General features: G+C 43.5%; 1 protein-coding gene across 5 annotated transcripts in view; it reads left to right on the top strand.

Moving 5' to 3' along the window:
- map4k5 (mitogen-activated protein kinase kinase kinase kinase 5) overlaps positions 1-20,949 on the top strand; it is a 39,686-nt gene extending 18,737 nt beyond the window's left edge. For 2 of the 5 annotated variants that reach the window (XM_063908109.1, XM_063908110.1), the window contains exons 13-35: positions 221-337; positions 2,264-2,342; positions 5,082-5,140; positions 5,257-5,324; positions 6,421-6,459; positions 7,468-7,512; positions 7,594-7,636; positions 8,806-9,019; positions 9,105-9,128; positions 9,210-9,295; positions 9,854-9,895; positions 10,526-10,610; positions 10,914-10,993; positions 11,658-11,718; positions 13,688-13,802; positions 14,015-14,073; positions 14,651-14,754; positions 14,882-15,059; positions 15,165-15,233; positions 16,607-16,699; positions 16,857-16,927; positions 18,985-19,040; positions 20,266-20,949. In XM_063908109.1, coding sequence (XP_063764179.1) covers positions 221-337; positions 2,264-2,342; positions 5,082-5,140; positions 5,257-5,324; positions 6,421-6,459; positions 7,468-7,512; positions 7,594-7,636; positions 8,806-9,019; positions 9,105-9,128; positions 9,210-9,295; positions 9,854-9,895; positions 10,526-10,610; positions 10,914-10,993; positions 11,658-11,718; positions 13,688-13,802; positions 14,015-14,073; positions 14,651-14,754; positions 14,882-15,059; positions 15,165-15,233; positions 16,607-16,699; positions 16,857-16,927; positions 18,985-19,040; positions 20,266-20,353 — 1,875 coding nt within the window. In that variant the 3' untranslated portion in view covers positions 20,354-20,949. The remainder of the gene's footprint in view (positions 1-220; positions 338-2,263; positions 2,343-5,081; positions 5,141-5,256; positions 5,325-6,420; positions 6,460-7,467; positions 7,513-7,593; positions 7,637-8,805; positions 9,020-9,104; positions 9,129-9,209; positions 9,296-9,853; positions 9,896-10,525; positions 10,611-10,913; positions 10,994-11,657; positions 11,719-13,687; positions 13,803-14,014; positions 14,074-14,650; positions 14,755-14,881; positions 15,060-15,164; positions 15,234-16,606; positions 16,700-16,856; positions 16,928-18,984; positions 19,041-20,265) is intronic. The other 3 variants (XM_063908112.1, XM_063908111.1, XM_063908113.1) reach the window with 3 other exon arrangements.
- The last annotated feature ends 400 nt before the right edge of the window (positions 20,950-21,349 follow it).

Raw genomic sequence — 21,349 nt, 5'->3', positions numbered from 1 at the left:
AAAGCCAAAGTCCTGCCTGAGTTCAGTCTCTTAGTATTATAACCATTTCAGAATCAGCCTTCAAAACAGAGTAGAGGATCTCAGAGAGGATGCATAAAGTCCAGCTACAGAATATTTAGTGAAGACCAACATCAGAGGAAGCTGGAGCACAAATATAAAGTTTATTTCCTAAATGATGCAACAGTTTTTGCTAACTTGTCATGCTTCCTGTTTCCTGCAGCATGTGTACGTGGCTCAGACGGGTTTGACCCGGCGGCTCGCTGTGGATCTCCTCGACAAGATGAACAACCCCGACAACCACCAGCACTACAGCGAGGTGGACGACGACTACCTGGAGGTAACGGCTGATCTGGAAGCACCACGATTGTGGGAAATTCACTTTTTCCTGAGAAATTAAGAAGGAAATTGAAAGTCTACCGAGCCTACAAAGATATATCGACAGATTTTTGAAGCATAAGCAATGATACGACTGTCTCTCTGCAGGGAAATGATACAGAAATACAGCAAAATGTTAAAAAACACTATCTATTGCACTTTTCATACACAAAAGGTAACGGGATGCTTCACAAACTAAATAAAGCACACACAAGCAATATAAAAACAATATTACCCCCCCTCCTAATCCTTAGGCTGATTAACACATAACCTTTTGATAAAAAAATGCACTGTACGAAGAAAGGCCAATGCAACTTTCCTAAGAAATCAAGAAGGAAATTGAAAGTCTACCGAGCCTACAAAGACATGTTGACAGCTTTTTGAAGTACAAACAATGATGTGACTGTTTTTGCAGGAACATTATGATGAAATACAGCAACATGTCTAAAAACACACGACTTCTGGAGCAGTTTGGCTAAATTAATCGGTACAAGTACACTAGAACAATATAAAAACAATATTACCCCCCTCCCCCCCCTATCCATAGACAGAGTAAAGATAACTTTCTGATTAAACAAATACACTTTGTACCAAGAAAGGTCCATAAAAATGCAACTGAATCAAACAAAAGGCTGTAATAAAGGATTGAAGCTGATCCCAGCTGCAGTTTCCATGCTAAAGCTCCCCTCCCCCTCTTCTGGATTCTGTGCATGGACATCATTATTCCTGCTGGACCCGGCTCACACGTATGTGGCAGCCAGAGAGGTGGTACCAGCGCCTCTCAGAGACCATTGTGCCCCCCTCCCTCTGACAGCAGAGCTCTGTCTCTTGGCCACTCTGAATGAAGAACAGCCTGAGAGCTGAAGCGGAGCGGCTCCAGAGACCCAGCAGCCTCCGCTCTGCATGATAATGGGACCGTGCAGGACAGAAAGCAGCTCTCAGTTCTGCTCCAGCCTCTCATGCCAGTTTCAGGACTGGTTTCTACAGAATATTCTAAATCTCAAAGTCAATACTGGGATAAATCACTCAAGGCAATGCATTGTGTGACAGCGTGATATCCAAATGTTCCTTTATTTGAACAGTTGTTTTGATATTCCAAACCTTTTCATTCCTATCCAGTGGTGACAAACGGACAGAGAGAAGCCAATTTGAAAAGACGGGGGAAACAGTGAAACTCGCTCGGAGAAAAAGGCATCAATAGTTTCCTTTAATTGATTAATTGAATTCCCGATTTAACCCCAAAATTAAAGATAGATGTAAATTATCAGTAAATTCTGCCCAAAACACCTGGAAAAAACTGCAGGATCAGATTCACTTCACTCAAAATACAACTCATGATGTTACATTAATTAAGACAAATAAATAAAAACAAAAACTCAAATTAAATATTAAAATGATCCAAAGTGAAATCAAACTAGTGAAAACAGAGGACACCAAGACATGCTCTCATGATGTTTCCCACTGGCTTCAGTTCTGCCCAAAAGATCTGCATTCAGTTTATTTGCCGCCTAAAAATCAAATCAATTAATCAATTAAAGAGATATTCTTCATCATTTCAATGATTCGTGTTTTTAAAGCTGGTTCAGGCTTTAATTTCTTGATTATTTTTGAACAAAGAATAAAGTTTTATTGCAGGGAGTAATATTTAATCAAGCCGACACATAAATGTGTTACCACCCCTCTTTAGTGTGATGCATGCATTGCAACAGCTATACGTTTATAATGATTGCATTGGGTTTTGTAATCTTTGCATACTCCCGTGTTTCTTAATAAAAACGCACATTATTGTTCCCATTTTTCTGTAGGTCAGAGGTCATGTTTCTGATGAGCTTTGGAATCCATAAACTGAATAAAATCCCTTCCTTTCCTTCTCTAAATCTCCTTTCAGCCCATCTCTGCAGTCAGACACACGATCCGCTCCACCAACAAACAGGCCCGAGCTGAGAGGACGCGCTCAGAGATCGACTGTAAGTAAACACACTGCCCCCCGGTGTATCTGTCCGCTGATTGGTCAGTGGATAGACGTGCGGCTGACGGTCAGACGCTCCTCGCTGTAATCCTGCAGCACAGTCTGGCCCTGCTCCAAACCACAGCGTGTTGTAATGAGGATAAAAATAACCCGGGGATTCACCGGGGAGAAAGTGGACGTCCATTAACTGCCTCCTTTTGACTGAGTGAATGATGTGTGAAGCTGCACAGAGGTCTTCATACGGGGGAACATGGTGTGGATGCAGCTTAAGGGATTGTGTGTAACGTTGTGTGTCGTCAGTAGTCCTAGATGTACTTTCAGTGTGATGTAGTGACAGTCCAGAGGTGACACACGTGGCTGTGCTTCCTCTTGTGGAGTGATCCGGAGCTTTAGGCTGCTCATCAGTACGTAACACTTTCACAGCAACATGGATATTAACTATAATTACAGTTATAAGAAAGATGGATGTATAGAAACTGAAGTTGGGAATGTGATAAAACAATATAGAAGAAATATTTAGAAGAAACTACAATAAAAAAATGATTCAAATGTGGTGCTGCTGCAGCTTGTGTGTAACGTGTGTGTCGTCAGTTGTCAGATGTACTTTCAGTGTGATGTAGTGACAGTCCAGAGATGACACACGTGGTTTTAATCTTTTATTTCTCACGATGCCGCCTTGACTCTCCCTCCTGAAGCGAACAATGGGACGGACCCGGGAAGGCCGTGCTCAGGCCCTAGCTTCCCGCAGAGACACAGGGGGGACGCAGGTCAGTGTAGAGACGCTGTGTGTCTGTATTACCTCCCCTTAAGTAGCTCCATACCCCCGCACATAACAGAGTGTGTGTGAGACTGTAGTGTCACTAATAAGGTGCATGGGGTGGATACTTACAGCTCAGACATCTCTGTTCCTGTCAGGAGTGCAGTGTCCTCATAGCCTCTTTTTCTTAAAGGCTACTGGGGCTGCTCTATAATAGTTTTTTCCCCATGAGCCCCAGCGTGAAGAGGCCTGCTCTCACACTTTGTCTGAATGAGCTCAGTCTGAGAGCCTTAGAGCGAGGAAGGCGGTCCATAAAAGTCACACACTCTCCAGCTGCATCACTCCAAACTGACCCGTACACACTCCCACTCTGTTGCCGGGTAAACTCTGACTGTAGTCTCACCCTCAGCTTCACGAGGCTCCCATCTGTCAGGGGGGGCGTGTAAATACAGCAGCTAGCTTTAGGACAAACTCCCCTCTCTCCGGCAGAAATGGGACAGTCAGAACTTTATCTCACAGACAATTAAAAATATATATTAATTGTAAAAAACCTGTTTTTTAGTTTTTAAATCTGATGTTTGAGAGCTTCTTGGATTTGCATCTGTCCCTGTAAATATACATGTGAAAGCTGGACCAAATAACTCTATTTCAAACCTTTCTCTTCATTACCATCCAGTTGTGACACACATTGTAAAAGAAACAGACAAACAGTAGAAACAGTTGAGGAAAAACAATGCATTAATTGATTAATTGAATTCCTTGTTTACAGAACGTCGTTACCTTGAAGTTGTGAACATCTGTGTGAGGATATTAAAGATCTGTCTTGTTTTGCAGATTATCAGAACTGTTTGCTAACAGTGTGTTTCAGCTCATGCACACACAGCGTGCAGCTGGTCAGCATGACACACTCCAGCTCCCCACTTGTTGGTCTGCAGCAGCACTTACTGTGGCGGACTGGGAAGAGGGTTAGGAGGAGGGTATTGGGGGTCGGTTTGGAACTGGGCCGTCTAGCCTTGGTCTGGTCCTGTGACGTCATGAGGGGTTTTGTTGTTTTTTTAAAGAGTTTTTGGGCAACTAGTGCCTTTATTGTAGAGACAGATTCAGGGGGACAGAGGGGACGACACATGACGGTACCTGAGCTAAAGACCCTGAAGCTTTCCTCTTATATTGGAAACGGCTGAGAAAGGACTCGCTTAAAGGCGCTATGTGGACACAAACCCTTTAATCAGATCCTAACGGGTCGTTTAGTTTCTCCATCTCTGTTTTATGTCCTTAATGCTGCCGCTCCCCCAGCATACCTCGGGCAGGAGAACAAGCCTGCATCCTGATCCCTGCATACTGAGTCCTTTTGTAAATGAAAGCTGATTATGTTGGAGTGTTTATTGGCCGGTCGGAGCGTTGTTTCTCCATCACTGCAGCGGCGTGTTTACTGATCCTGAAGCAGAGCGGCACCTCAGACGTAAACTGAGCGGAAACCGTGATGTATTTCTATTCCTGCGTCTGGTCTGGTTAGTGTTGAGAGGAATCTGTTTCCGTCTCCAGGCCAAATACTCAGAGCAGAATCATAAATAAAGAAAGGAGTCGTGTGGTGTTTGGCAGATACTCTGCAGGAAGCAGTTAAGCTGTTTCCAACGCTGCTACTGGTGTGTGTGTGTGTGTGTGTGTGTGTGTGTGTGTGTGTGTGTGTGTGTGTGTGTGTGTGTGTGTGTGTGTGTGTGTGTGTGTGTGTGTGTGTGTGTGTGTGTGTGTGTGTGTGTGTGTGTGTGTGTGTGTGTGTGTGTGTGTGTGTGTGTGTGTGTGTGTGTGTGTGTGTGTGTGTGTGTGTGTGTGTGTGGGTGGGTGGGTGTGTGTGTGGGTGTGTGGGTGGGTGGGTGGGTGGGTGGGTGGGTGTGTGTGTGGTGCACTGATGCCCTCTAGTGCTGGAGGTGTGTGTGCAAGAAAGACAATGAAATAATGAACATCACTTCATGTCTCCTGCAGTCGATAAGCTCCAGTTCGAGCCCCCGCTCCGGAAAGAGACCGAGGCTCATTCTGAAATGGTGACGGTCTCATTCTTAAACACTTCTTTTGGAGTCAGTTCATTTAAAGTGTAGAAAAACACAGACGACAGTTTAACAATAAAAACCTGTGTGTTTGTGCCTGTGTGTCTGCACAGGACGTGAGCAAGGAGAACGACTTCTCGTCCCCCTGGAGTCCGTTTGCAGACGGAGGAATAACGAGCAGGTAACCATGGAAACGGTTGTCACTGTTTCTGTACCCGAGTCATTAGAGCCACGCTCCTCCAGAGACTCCACTCAGAGGGTGTGCTGCTATTTCGTGTGTGTGTGTGTGTGTGTGTGTGTGTGTGAGTGAGAGAGATGTTTTGGAGCTGCATGGAAATAAATAACAATTTACTACAAAATATTTGATGATATTTTAAAATCTGAATGGTTTATAGAGAACTTTAAAACGCATTCAATGAAACCATCAGATATAAGTCACAATCAAAGGAACTTCTAATTTGATTTCTAATTTGATTTCTTGCATTTTCTCTTAAGAAGTTGCTAAATTGGTCCTTGGTTGATTTCTGGAAATATAGTCGCTGATTATTATGTTTTTGTAATAATTTAAAATCTAAAAAAGTTTGAAAATATTTAATTTCAGTTAAAGGATAATATTTATAACTGAAACCTCTATTTATTTATATTTTGAATCTCAGTATTAAGATGCTAAATTTGTCCTCGTGATTGAGTTTGTTTTTCTTCAAATAATTAAATAAATGAACATTTAAACAAAAATGCATTGAAATGAAATATTGTTTCTTTATCAATAAATTCCAACAAACATGAGTTTTGGTAGAATGCTTAATTAAACCTAACTTAACATGAATGTGTTTTTGGTAATCATTTAAAATACTAAAACGTTTTAGAAAATATATCATTTAAAGCTCGTTTGCTTTTTGGAATTATAGGTCGCTTATAGGATCTGTGAAGCTCCTAAATGAAGCGAGATATTCTTTGAGTCATCAACAGTGTGGTGTGTGAGAATGATGTGCACCCCTAATTAAGTATTGAAATAATTGAGGAAAACTTCCAGATGCATGTTGGGTAATCTCTTTGATCTGATATCCCTTATTGACCCTTGTTCTCCCCCGATGCTCCTCCCTCTCTCACTTTAACCTACTGATCTAAGCTGTCTGTGAGCATGCCCCCCCCCACCCCCTGCAGTCTGAAGTGTTACCTGTCTGTGTGCATGCCCCCCCCTCCCACCCCTCCTGCAGTCTGAAGTGTCTCCTCACCTGTCTGTCTGCTTTCACTGTCTCTCTCTCTCCCCCTCGAAGGAGTCTTCTCAAAAGCGTTGAGGACGAGTTGTTCCAACGGTAACACTAACACTGTAGAGATGTAGTCCCCCCCCCTCACGTCATCCACCTCTCGCTCCCCCCATCGTTTCACAGAGGTTTAGTGCTCACAAATCACTCCCCCCGCCCCTCCCTCATTCACCATGTGTGGTGTGACCGGCATTGAGCTTTAAATAAAGCTTTTAGAGTCGTCAGTTTCTTTTGACCTAAAAATCCCAAATGTATATTTTGAAATAGAATCAAATCTCCTCTTTGGATGAATTCTTTATCAGGGTCAGTGTGCTGACTTGAGACTGAGATAGGCATGTTTTTCTACATACAACGCTTCAATTTACTTGATTTAAAATGAAGCGTTGTATGTTTTTTGTGAAGTCACAAAAGTAAATATAAATAAATAGAAATTCCTCAACAAAACCGTGATTAATGGAGCTGAAAGATGTGTGTGTTCCCTCAAATAATCAAACATAAATTAACAGTAAAACAAATGCATTTAAAATGAAATACTGGATATTGATTGTCAGAGTCTTACTCGTCCTCAACATATTTTTTGGTAGATTCCCCAAAATATGAACTTTAGCAGAATATTTTAGATAAAATAATAATCAAATCGAACTGAAATATAATGAATATAAACTGTCAGTGTTTTTGGTAAATATGAAAAGGTGTTCAAATATCCTTTCGAAGCTAAAGGCTCAGTTTAATGAGTTAAACCTTTATGTATTTAAAATATATTAATGTCCTTTAAGTCAAAGCAGTGAAAGTTGCATCCTTTGAGTTTCATGGAGGACTGGATTAAATCCTGAAGACGATCTGCAGGCGGTGAACACAGACCTCAGAGACGTTTACAGGACACGTCTTGTAGTTTCCATCCCATGATGCTCAAAGGAAGACAACCTGACCTCCTCCTCCTCCTTAGAGTCATTCTGTTCATCTCAGGAGGATTTTGCATAAACATCTCCACCATTAACCCCCCCCCCCGCAGTGAGCCGTGTGACTCATATCTTCCACTGATCCCTGTTTGCTCTGCAGGGGACACATCGCTCACCTGCAGGACCCCTGTGAAGAAGTGGAGCTGTGAGTGACGTCACCACACATTACATCATCGCCTCTAAATCTCATGACTGTAGTTTATAAAGATATATTGTTGTGTTTCAGGTCCACTCTGAAGCCCGGGGTTCCTCCTCCTCTGCCCCCCAAGGTAAGAGCCATGTGGATCTATCCTCGGGCGAGATACTGAACCTTGAGCTGCTCCCTGTGTGTGTGTGTGTGTGTGTGTGTGTGTGTGTGTGTGTGTGTGTGTGTGTGTGTGTGTGTGTGTGTGTGTGTGTGTGTGTGTGTGTGTGTGTGTGTGTGTGTGTGTGTGTGTGTGTGTGTGTGTGTGTGTGTGTGTGTGTGTGTGTGTGTGTGTGTGTGTGTGTGTGTGTGTGTGTGTGTGTGTGTGTGTGTGTGTGTGTGTGTGTGTGTGTGTGTGTGTGTGTGTGTGTGTGTGTGTGTGTGTGTGTGTGTGTGTGTGTGTGTGTGTGTGTGTGTGTGTGTTAGCTTCCCTAGAGCAACTGGGGCTGCGCTGCATGAATGAGGTGTGAACGACTCGTAGTGTTTGAATCTTTGAGGGGTCCAGAAGACCTGATGAAGAGCTGTATAAGTACAGAACATTAACCATTATAAGAAATGTGTCTGAACCAGAGGGGATTTCTTTAAAAGGCTAAAACTCAAAGATATTTAGTATAAAATGATTCATTTTAAAACCAGATGTATCCTTTTTGGGGATAAATCGATTAAAACTGTTATTTTAACCCTCTTCTTTATTTCCTCTGAGCCAGTTGTAGGTCTTAAATGTTTAATTTGATCCCATTAAAGATACTAAATGTAAAAGTATTCTTATTATTTAAAACAAAATAAGAACCCTCACAGCGGAGAAGCTGAGGTGTTTAGCTTCAACACTTTCAATTAATCCTGCTGCTCGGACTGGTCTGTGTTCTTAGTGAGGGACAGATACATAATTCATATAAAACGGGCGTAGTGCACAGCTCAGATTCAAAGCTCAGACTCGTGAAGCTTTGAGGGTCGAAGAGACCTGATGAAGAGATGTACAAGTACAGAACATTTACCAACTTTTCAGACGTTACTGCCACAAAGACAGAGTGAAGAGAGAGCAATTAGGAAGTACCCTTAATCAGGTAATCAGTGGAGTATAACTCATGTTTCCCGGGGGGGGGGGATTTAGTTTTCTACGGCCCTGATGTGCATGCTCGTAGATGCAGCCTATCTGAGGATGCCAGCACCGCGGTGTCTCGCTCAAGAATAACAAAAAGCTTTGAAAGAGTATCTAGACTTCTGATTGACCTCCCCCCCGTCTCCCCCTCCCAGCCGAGGTTAAACAGCTCGTCTGAGGAGCTGGGTCTGAATGACGAGTGCTTCCTGACGGTGCAGAGGTTCCTCAAGTCTGAGAACGGACCAACCCAGGTGTCCCGCATCCAGAGCACACCTGAGCACCTGGGCAACAAGCTGGAGCACTCGCCTCCAGACTTCCTGTCCGTCAGCGTCAGCAGCCCCGGCCTCCTGTCGCACGCCTCCGACCCCGGTGAGTCCCGCCGTCTGAATATACCCATCTGTCATCATACTGTTTATAAGCGTCTCTAAATAAGAACCTGTTTTGCCTTCACAAGCTCTCAGTAAGCGTGTGTGTAAAGGTAAGGCAGCTGGATGGAAATGGATGCAGGTGTTGTTGTTTACTGCACACATCTGATGTTTACATGTCTCTTATTCTGCAGATAATGACTCGGATGACAGCCTGAACGGAGAAGGAAGCAAGCAGCCGCCCAACAGGCAGCAGCGCAAGGAGAAGAAGGAGTTCCCTGTGAGTGATTCAGTCCAGTCTATAGGACTTATGTATTTTAGCATGTGATGCAACTGTAGCAAGAGCTGTGCCGCTTCACTCAAATGTAAGGAGGTGATAGTTCAGGTGTTCACGCAAACGACTGCATCATATCCAGACGATACAATAAGAAATGTGACAGGAGAAGCCACATGATGATCCAACCAACCTCCCCTTAGTTTAAGGAGAAAACAAACAACAACAAAGCACTTAAACGAGGCAGAAACACAACCCAAAGAGAGGACAACATTACAACAAAGCAGACACGAGGATAAAGAGGAAATCTATATATAAACACACAGGGAATAATCAGACGTCATAAATCAAATGTGGGGACGGTTTCCTCTCACTGAAACCTCGGGTATGTTCAACAATAAGTCCTCCTAACATCCAAACGCTCAGCTGAATACAGTGAAACTAGAACACACACACAAAGGAAAACATGGTTTGTTTTGTTGTTGTTGATCTAAATGAAGCTACTGGATTTAAAGTGATTGCTCCGTCTGTGTTCTCAATCATCTCTGTCTGTCTCCTCGTTAGAAACCAGCCATCAACGGTCTTCCTCCCACGCCTAAGGTCCTGGTGAGTGGATGTCTTTGCATTACCAGGGTTTAGTGTAAGCCGGGTAACAGGTCTCTGCTCCCTCTCTCCGGGGGCGAGCGCCCTCAAACCAAAATGCAGATCTTTGGACTTTTTGTCTAAATGTCGACTTTTAAAAAATTCAGATTTATTTCTTCAAAATTAGCACAAATTTGGGAATTCTGCATACCTGCACACACCACGCTTATCTATCCTGACTCAGAGTTTAGTCTGAGCCAGTATCAGGGGCTCTGCTCCTCTCTCTGGGTGCGCCCTCAAACCAAAATACAGATTCTTCCTGTAAAATGTGAAAGTGCTGCCAGGAATCAATCTCTCTGTGGGTCAGAAAGGGTTTACTGAGTCCAGAGATATGAAGATGGGGTCAGATGTCTGGTCAGACGGCAGAGACAGCTTATGGAGAATGAATAGGGGATGGATGTCCGGGGGGTCTGCAGGGGACGAGTGGCAGGCAGCAGGCTGACACTGAGACTGAGATTCCTGATCCTTTCTTTTACTCTCCTTTTTCTGGAGAGGAAGTAAAGGAACCGGAGTTCTGGATCTATTTGTTGTTGGAGGTGCAATATCTGACTCACTGATCCAAACACTGAGCCGTGTTCCCTTTCTGTATTTCAGATGGGAGCGTGTTTCTCCAAAGTGTTCGACGGTTGTCCTCTGAAGATTAACTGTGCCACGTCATGGATTCATCCGGACACTAAAGGTACGGATTCAACATCAAGCAATGATAGATAGATAGATAGAATCGGAGGATGAAACCCTCTTTATTAGTCACATACATGCACACAGCAGAGCACACACAGTGAAATTAGTCCTCTGCATTTAACCCATCCTAGTACTAGGAGCAGTGGGCAGCTATCGTGCAGCGCCCGGGGAGCAATGGGGAGGGGGGGGATTGGAGGTGTCCGGTGCCTTGCTCAAGGGCACCACAGCAGGGCCTAGGAGGTGCACCCAAACCATGTTAAATTAAAGCCAATAAATACCTCTTTAAATGTATTCCTTCTAGATCAATACCTCATCTTTGGGACGGAGGACGGCATCTACACGCTGAATCTGAACGAGCTGCACGAAGCCACAATGGAGCAGGTAACAGCGGCTGGAATCAACCCAAATGTTTATTAGGATTCGTATTGTTCAATAAGATACTTACTTTTGACTTTGCACGTGTACTGGAGGTATATGTTGTTCCACACCTTTAAATCAAACACACTTTAGCCACAGAAACACAAAACTGTGCGGAAGATAGAATCAATTCCTTTTAGAAATCATGTGAACTTTGATTCAAGACAAAGTTTTTTTTATAGCAAATAAAAACTCATCTCTGCTCAGGTTGATTTCTACTTTCCCCAAAGGTTTACATTTAATATCGCTATAAATATTGAATTATTATTTAACATTTTTTGCACAAAGAAATTAAATTTTGGTCCCAAAAAATGATCTTAAACTCTTAAAAATGTTCATACCTGTTTTGTCTTTAGCTTGCATGCATCTTCTCTGTATTGCATGTCATGTTTGCAAACTGACAGAGTTTTCCTTCACTAAATCTGTGTGTTTGAAATTAATCTGTGGGTAATAAAGACGCTCTGGAAAGTGCAAGACATGCTAATTATTGCAGCTTATATAAGAGCTAAATGTGTCCCTTTAACTTCTTTGAATACAGAGATCTGCTCTCACTACAGACCTCAAATGCACCAAGTGGATTGATATTGTTAACATGAACGGGACGTTGATTGTTTACTTCCCTCTGCAGCTGTTCCCGAGGAAATGCACATGGCTGTACGTCATCAACAACGACCTGATGTCTCTGTCAGGTGAGTGACCGTCACAGCCTCTGCTGCTCTGTCATACCTGCTGCTGCTCTGCTCTGAGGAACCGTCTCTCCACACCGGCAGCTTCTATAGGAAGTCCCTGCAGCACAGAGAGTCCGGAGGGAGACCAGTGGCTGTACAGTCTGTTCCATTCACACTGGTCTCTGTAGACACTATATAGGAGCTGCAAACCTTTAGTGACTTATTTTGGTAAAACATTAGCTTTGTTCAAAATGCAAATTCTATTTTGTTGCATTAAGAGTATGCATCAATTCGAAAACAGTTTAAGTAAGGAAAAAAAGACAGGGAATAAGAAAACAGACTGAATCATTATTCTACTTATTAGATAAAGATTCATTAAACGAAGTAAAATTTAAAGAGGGATAAATAATATTGTATAATGTAATAACTACCTTTTTTAAATGGTTGACAAAAATCTATATATAAATAATAATTTAGTCTAGTAATTAAAAAAATGATAATGAAATAAGGGGAGAAAAATAATAACAATATTAAATAATAACAATATTAAATAATAACAATATTAAATAATAACAATATTAAATAATAACAATATTAAATAATAACAATATTAAATAATAATAATATTAAATAATAACAATATTAATTAATAATATTAAATAATAATAATATTAAATAATAACAATATTAAATAATAACAATATTAAATAATAACAATATTAAATAATAATAATATTAAATAATAATAACAATATTAAATAATAACAATATTAAATAATAACAATATTAAATAATAACAATATTAAATAATAACAATATTAAATAATAATAACAATATTAAATAATAATAATATTAATTAATAATATTAAATAATATTATTATTTAATATTGTTATTTATCAATAATAATATTTTAAATCATTTAAAAAGGGGGCCAAGTGTTTTACTGTAAATACATGTTTTAATAACAATTGAACAATAAAAATGGTTGACATGAAAAGTTTTGTACTAATTATTAAAAATAAAATGCATTAATTGCAGAGTCAAAGTCCACTTTATGGTCAAAGTTTCCACATGTGTTATACATACAGAACATTGAAATACGGCAGTCCCACAGTGCGAATAAAAACAAGAACATAAAACTTAAAAAGAGAAGAGCCTAGAAAAAAATAGGGGGAGTAAAAAGAACTAAGTAATATCTACAGATATCAGGTAGTGCACGTAGGTCTTTAGTACATTTAAATGCTCTTCAGTGAAGCTCATTAACATAAACACATCTAAAGTTGAGGGTTAGTAACAGATTTGAATGGAAGGGTTGCGACCCTGTCCTTTAAAATAACCCCGAAAGAGAAAGTCTAACTCGACCTCTGATCTGTTGTCAGGAACTCAGATCCTGTTACAGAGTCAGTTTTACCTCCAGCCGTTAACCTCTGTTCTCTCTTCTTCCTCCTCCTCCTCCTCCTCCTCTTCCTCTTCCTCCTCCTCTTCCTCGCCTGGCTTCATTTGATCTTCTACTAACGGCTTCTTCAGAAGGTAATCCTCTTCACATTATCGTCGTCACACTGCTGTTTTACTTCTGTTCACATCTAACGTTTCTACAAGCTGCTTCGCCAGATCGCGGAGGTGTTTCAGCTCCTCTGTGTGTTTGTGTTTAGAGGCAGTGCTTCAGCTCAGATAAAGAGGAGGCTGGACGAGGATTGATTCAGACTCGTATGATCCAAACATTTCCAATAACTCCAGAGCATTTTAGAGTCAAAACGTCAACATTAACTGAAAAAAGATGGATTTATCATCTCCAAAAGTCACAACATATCTTATATAACCAAATACTTCAATCCTCACAACATCACAGGGATTCTAGCCTCTGCAGACCATTTACATGCACTAAAACCCATACAAACCCCACCAGAAAGCACCTTTTAGGAAGTATATGTTGAATATGTTCTGCACTCCTTCCTGTTTTCACTCATGAATCTGTTCTGTGCTGCAGGGAAAACCTTCCAGCTGTATTCCCATAACCTCATCGGGCTTTTCGAGCAGCTGAAGAAGCCCGGCCTCGCCGCTCAGTTCCAGACGCACCGCTTCCCCGACAGAATCCTGCCCAGGTGAGACTCTACTCAGGCTCATGGTCTTATACCAGACCTCCTGTAACCACCAGAAGGTCAGAGCTCTCCTCCTCTCTCACGCTGTGCCGGCTTTCTGTTCCCGACAAACTACCGTGAAAGTACTTCAGTGAAATCCACACAACGTCTGGCAGAGCTCCGTGTCTCCGGACGTCAGAGCTTTATTAAACTGTCCTCTCAACGTCTCTCCTCAGGAGGTTCGCCCTGACGACCAAGATCCCCGACACAAAGGGCTGCCACAAGTGCTGCATCGGTGAGACACACACACACACACACACACACACATCTTACACTGTGTCAATAAACTGCTCTAGTTAGACGATGTTTTGCACCAGAAATCATTTGGGTGATATTGTTATCTTAAGGCTGGTTTATGGATCGTTTGAGAGGGTAATGATGAGTACACCCCAATAAGAGTAATCCTCTTCTGTATTTTCTCTAATTTTCTGCATTACGTTTTTATTTGTTGCATAAAATGTTTGTGTGAAGTCGAGCTTGAAAAGCGCTAAATAAACTCAGTGTGTTATTGTGAGTATTATTCATCACACTGACCAACACTCACCTTTTTAGACCAGCTGTTAACGTGTGATAAATGTGTGATTTCAACTCGATTTAAAGTAGAGTTTTCTCACCTCTGTAAAGCGTCTTTGAGCGCTTCAATAAAATGAGTTATCGATACAAATATTATTACTAGTTTTGAGAACATTCTGAATAAAAGTATTCAATATTCTTAAATCAATAAAACATCAATAAAATAAATACAAAATATGGGACATTCAGACTCTTCAAATTGCTCTGCTCTTCTTCATGATCTCTTCTCTGGTTCCCAGTGAGGAACCCGTACACCGGCCATAAGTACCTGTGTGGGGCGCTGCAGTCGGGCATCGTGCTGCTGCAGTGGTACGAGCCCATGCAGAGGTTCATGCTCATCAAGGTCAGTTCACCTCCTCCAGCATCCACAGAAACCCAGAGAGGCGAGGGGGGAGACATCCGGTTCATCCAGTAAGTGATATATTATGAAGACCATTAACCCCCGTGTCGTCCCTCTCTCCCCCCTGCAGCACTTTGACTTCCCCCTGCCCACCCCCCTGAAGGTGTTTGAGATGCTGGTGGTCCCGGAGCATGAGTATCCTCTGGTGTGCGTGGCCATCAGTCAGGGCAGCGAGCCGGGCCAGGTGGTCCGCTTCGAGACCATCAACCTGAACTCCTGCTCCTCCTGGTTCACCGAGATGGGAGCAAGTGAGTCAAACACAGGGGGAGCGCACCTCAGGGAGTCATGTGACCTGTGGTGGAAGGAGATGTAAGACTCAAAGGGAAGCTTCATGGTATTCTTCTCCTCCGCAGCTCATCAGCAGGTGGATGCCATCCATGTGACGCAGCTGGAGAGAGACACGGTGCTGGTGTGTTTGGACCGTGAGTTACACCTGCCTCCTCATCCTCACACCCTGCCTCCTCATCACCACACCCTGCCTCCTCATCCTCCTGCCTCCTCATCCTCACACCCTGCTCCTCATCCTCCTGCCTCCTCATCCTCACACCCTGCCTCCTCATCCTCCTGCCTCCTCATCCTCACACCCTGCTTCTTCATCCTCCTGCCTCCACATCCTCCCAACCTGCTCCTCATCCTCACACCCTGCTTCTTCATCCTCCTGCCTCCTCATCCTCACACCCTGCCTCCTCATCCTCACACCCTGCTTCTTCATCCTCCTGCCTCCTCATCCTCCCACCCTGCCTCCTCATCCTCACACTCTGCTCCTCATCCTCACACTCTGCCCTACCATGCTTCCACAACCTGCTCTCACCTCACCACCCACACCATCAATCTTCCACTGTCTCAATACACTGCTCTATTAGACATTTTTGCCCAGAATCTTGGGTGTATTGTTATCTCTAAGCTGCTTTATGGATCGTTTGAGGTAATGTGAGTACACCCCAATAAGAGACCTCTCGTATTCTCTAATTTCTGCATTACTTTATTGTTGCAAACATGCTTGTGTGAAGTCGAGCTCAACTGCAAATAAACTCATGTTACTGTGACGTATCATCTCACACTGACCACACTCATCCTTTAACACTCTGTTACCTGTGAAATCTGATTTTAACCCTCGATCTCAATAGATTTTCCTCACCTCTTAAGCCTGGCCTTCATATAAATGGTATCGATCAAATATATTACTATTTTGCGAAATTCGAATAATATTCAAACTCTGAATCAATTAACATCATAAAATACCAAAATGCATTCAACTCTCACATCTCTGCTTCTTCACTCCACTCTGTTCCCATAGAACCTACACCGCCATAGTCCTGTTGGCCTGCAGTCGGCATCTGCTGCTGCATGTACAGCCCATGCAGGGTTCATGTCATCAAGTCATCACCTCCTCCCATCCACAGAAACCCAGAGCAGGGGACATCCGTTCATCCATAATGATTTTAAACCATTACACCCCCTTGTCCCTCTCTCCACCTCACACTTGCTCTCCCATGCCTATCCTCCTGCCTCCTCTCCTCACACTCTGCCTCCTCATCCTCACACTCTGCCTCCTCATCCTCACACTCGGCCTCCTCATCATCCTCACACTCTGCCTCCTCATCCTCACACTCTGCCTCCTCATCCTCACACTCTGCCTCCTCATCATCCTCCTCACTCTGCCTCTCATCCTCACACTCTGCCTCCTCATCCTCACACTCTGCCTCCTCATCTTCACACTCTGCCTCCTCATCCTCACACTCTGCCTCCTCATCCTCACACTCTGCCTCCTCATCCTCACACCCTGTCTCCTCAGAAAACCTGAAGATCGTGAACCTCCAGGGCCGTCTGAAGTCCAACAAGAAGCTGGCGTCTGAGCTCAGCTTCGACTTCTGCATCGGGTCTGTGGGTACGTTTCAGACGGGAAGGCTCAGAGATTAAAGTCTGTGTGAAGGAACAGAAGCACCGTTGATCCTGAGGGAGACTGCAGACGTGGTTTGAACAAACTTGGACCTTTTTTTGAAATGTCTTTGTGTCTAACTTACCCTCCCTCTCCCTCCTGACAGTGTGCCTTCAAGACAGCGTGCTGGCCTTCTGGAAACACGGCATGCAGGGGAAGAGCTTCAAGTCTAACGAGGTACAAAGGCGTTTATTCTGGAATTCACAAAAGTATGTCTACTTGCCAAGTCAACATGCATCGTTACAAAGAGGAGACCCTCTGGATTAAAGGGGATATTTGACTCACAACACAAAGCGTTACCTGGCTTCCTGAGTCCTGAAATAGTCTTAAAGAGAACTGAATTAATGCACAGAGAAACCGGCGTTAAGGGGGGAGAAAACCTCTTGAATCATCTGTAGAAGTACATGTACTGGATGCTGTTTTCTGGTTTAACGTCAAAAAGATCAGAATCCTACGACACTCATATTTACTTTGTATATTTACTACAGGTAAACAGTCAGTCAGTCAGCAACAACACATCTTAATACATACACACATCAAACTAAGTCTCAATAAGTCTCTAAGTGTTTGGCTTCTTTAAAATCCCCACACACCAGCTGTTCTCTCTGGAGGAGACGCTGTGTTTGTCAGGTCTCTGAGTACAGGTGTGTGTGTTTGTTTCACACACCAACACACACACCTGGTCCACAAAGCCTCTGAGTGGCGGCGGGTGTCTACAGGGCGTCTCTGATCCTGCAGATTAGACTCTGTCGCTGCGGGTAATGGACTTGTCCTCCGTGCCCTGAACACGGTGTCAGGGTTCGCGGGGAGGTGAAGCGGTGTGTGTGAGAGGAAAGTGATACAGCGCTGCAGAAAGCCCGAGTGTCAGAGGCAACAAAAGCTCCGTTTGAGGAGAGATTTCTGAAATGTCAGCGGCTATGAAACATTGATGCTCCATCATAAAGCCGTCACAGGACAGTGGGCGCGCATCAATTATGCAGCGTTATGATTCCCCTCAAAGCCGAGGCCCTGAATGCACCGCAGAGCTCCTTCAGACAGATCACATCTCCTGAGGCCAGGCTCTCACACCTTGCAGGTGTCACACACACACACACCCACACTATCTCCCATCTGTCCACATGCTTTCCCCACAGGTGTGTGTGTGTGTGTGTGTGTGTGTGTGTGTGTGTGTGTGTGTGTGTGTGTGTGTGTGTGTGTGTGTGTGTGTGTGTGTGTGTGTGTGTGTGTGTGTGTGTGTGTGTGTGTGTGTGTGTGTGTGTGTGTGTGTGTGTGTGTGTGTGTGTGTGTGTGTGTGTGTGTGTGTGTGTGTGTGTGTGTGTGTGTGTGTGTGTGTGTGTGTGTGTGCGCTGCAGAGAGGGTCACCTTCAGAAACATACACGTTTTATACTCAAACACACAGTCGGTGAGAGATTTTCACAATAAAAGCCCCCCCCCCCCACGAGAAACCTGACGGTTAGAAAATCATGTTTTTTTTAGATTTCCTCAATTCATATCTTATGTTAAACAATGAAAAATCAAATCCATTTCTTTTAGCAAATATTAACTCTTTTTGTTTTAAAATTGGCCACAATGATTATTTCTGTCCATCAAATCAATTCATGTTATCCTTTCAGGTATTTGACCCTTTAGCATCCTCTCGTAAATCAGAGCGCAATGTTTTGCACACTAATCAGAATTCTATCATAGTAAAAATATGGACCGGTTCAAAATCCAATTTGCAGAAAGCTCAATATTTGTTAGATTTTCACAATAAGAGCCCCCCACAAGAGCAAAGGGTAGACACGCATCATAATTCTAGGGCTGTTCTATTAATGCATCAATATGATATCTGAAATAATAAAAAGGCAAGTCCTATTTTCTTAGAACTCGTCAGAACTCTGACCGGCTCCCTCACTGCACGCTCTGAAATGTGGGACGAGATATCAGGACAGCACCAAGTCTCACCCTGCTGTCCCCACTGCCCCTTAAGTCTTGAATATTGACTTCCCGTTTCTGGAGTTTAGAGGGTTCGTCTTTGAGCCTCGTGCTTCTGCAGGAGGAGGCTGAAGTCTCTTTGGATTAAAGCCTCGGCTAAATGAAATATCGTAACGTACTTTATGTTTTGAAAAGCAATACCTGTGTAAATACTTCTCTATATGTATCTGAGTAACATCTGCGGTGTGGTTTACAGCGCTGCTTGTTGACGCTTGCAGGCTGTTTGTTGTCAGACATTTTATTTGAGTTTTCTTCCTCAGGTGACCCAGGAGATCTGTGATCCGAGCCGAGTTTTCCGCCTGCTCGGGTCTGACAGGTAGGAGCTCAGAGACTCAGATCTGTAGAGACACACACACACACACACACTTCCTTTACTCGCTCAAGCGTGCTCTTATTTTGAAAATATACCTGAATTCTGCAGCTCGTACTTTCCTCGTGTAATGAGAAATATCTCAGAAATGAATCACCTCATAAAGACGCAGCTCACTTCCTGTTTACTCTCCTTTATTTATAATTGGTGTGATTCATAATCTCCAGGACCTCAGTCCTCCCTCAGGTGTGATTACCTGAACCATCCTCTCCTCTTTAAATTATACTTTCCAATGAGTCTGATCTTTACTGCTGTCCCTGAACGCACCGCTGGTCTTGTCCCTGAATGCCCTCTCGCTGGTGGGGCAGCAAAAGGTCCAAACAGCTCACAAAAAGTCCCAGCTGTTATTTAAATCCTCGATCTGTTGGAGTTTGGCCGTTAACTGAAAGCTTCTCATACATGAGTGAGAGTCCAATTCAGAATCGTAGTAAAACCAACGTTTTCTGAAATCACGAAAAAACGAGGGAGCAAAGATTTGAGCTTCTGTGACTCCAGTAGTAACAGTAAGTGTTGGTTATTAAAACCCTCAAATGTAAATAATATTAAAAGAGAGAATTGGTGGGACTGGGAGTGGGAGTGGGACTGGGAGTGGGACTGGGAGTGGAACCACTACATGTGAGAGAGAAACTCCCTGATGTTAGCCTCTGCAGACCATTGACTTGCACTATAGAACACACTGCAGGTGAGGGAGAGAGTATAATAGGATGTGATTTAGCTCCACCTCTCTCACTCACTCACCCTCTCACTCTCTCACTCACTCACCCTCTCACTCACTCACTCACTCACTCACTCACTCACTCACTCACTCACTCACTCACTCACTCACTCACTCACTCACTCACTCACTCACTCACTCACTCACTCACTCACACACACACTTGCTTATTCACTGTCTCTCTCATACTCACACACACTCTCTCTCTCCCTCACTCAAACTCTCTCTCCCTCACTCACACACTCTCTCTCTCCCTCACTCTCTCTCCCTCGCCCCCCCGGTGCCAGCAGAGTGTCCTCCATGTTTTATTCACCTGCCGGGCACTGCCAGCTGCTCAGTGTCTCTGCTCTGTAATTCCATCTGAAGAGGAGCCGCTGCAGCTGCTCTCCTCCAGAACATCCCCCCCCCCCCCCACACACACACACACACCTCTCACTGTCCTGTGTTGTGTTTCAGGGTGGTGGTCCTGCAGAGCCGCCCCACAGACAACCACACCTCCCTGAGCAACCTGTACATCCTGGCGGGACACGAGAACAGTTACTGAGAGGAGCTCTGACTTCTTGTGAGGAGGAGGAGAAGGAGGAGGAGGAGCGTCGTGTTACCGAGTGGATTCATCCGCAGCCTTACCCCCCCAGCAGGAGACACCCCCCCCCAGACTGAAGGTGTCTCCAGGTGTTACTAGCCCTCACAGTGCCATTTACTCACAGCAAAGTGTGATTGTATTAGCAGAGCGCAGCGGGAGAGTCTCTGTTACCGTGTCATAATCAAAGCCTAGGTTCACTCAAACTAACGGATTAAACACAAACCCAGGTGCATTGTGGGTAGTTTGAGCGGTATTTATTAACCTGATGTTATAGGTTTGTTTGAGGATTAACTGCCTAGTGTTCCTGAGAGGTTATTCTCCGCTTTGTAATATATCCCGCAGCGTTTTTAGAAGTTACATACCGTGTACATTATTCCTCCTCTTTTATAGACCCTCCTCATTATTTGCACCATGTAAGCACTTTTGTACATTTTTTTATTTAAAATTAAATGACAAAATGAGGGACGATGCTCGGTCTTTGTTAACATCTCTGCATTCCCTTTCGCTCGATGTTTAATGTATGCTGTTTTTTGTAATAAAAAAAGCTGTTAACAACATACCGACGACTCGGGGGGGTGTGTGTGAGAGTCTGAAGGGAGGGGGGGAGGGGGGGGAGGTAAAGGTGAGTTTTTATTATCTCCCGTTCAGTCTGTCCTCCGATTATCCGCTCAGCCTCTCAGCCGTCTGCAGATCATAATGAATAATAATGTCCCGGTGGGATAAATAATCAATACTGAAGTTAAAAATATGATCTGCTTTAAAGCAATAAGTAAGGGAGCACATTTATGACAACACAACAACAACAACAGCAACAACAACAGCAACAACAGCAGCTTTGTAAGTCAGAGAGCGTTTGTCTTTATTTGAAGAAAGGTTCATCTTTTCTCGAACGTTTCTCCAGTTTTGAGAAAAGTAAAGTTTGACATTATTTGTGATCTTGTTTGGAGAAGCTTTTTA

The sequence above is a fragment of the Eleginops maclovinus genome, chromosome 19, assembly GCF_036324505.1.
Source record: "Eleginops maclovinus isolate JMC-PN-2008 ecotype Puerto Natales chromosome 19, JC_Emac_rtc_rv5, whole genome shotgun sequence".
NCBI classification, from domain to species: Eukaryota; Metazoa; Chordata; class Actinopteri; order Perciformes; family Eleginopidae; genus Eleginops; species Eleginops maclovinus.
This window is presented reverse-complemented; position numbering and strand designations above follow the sequence as displayed.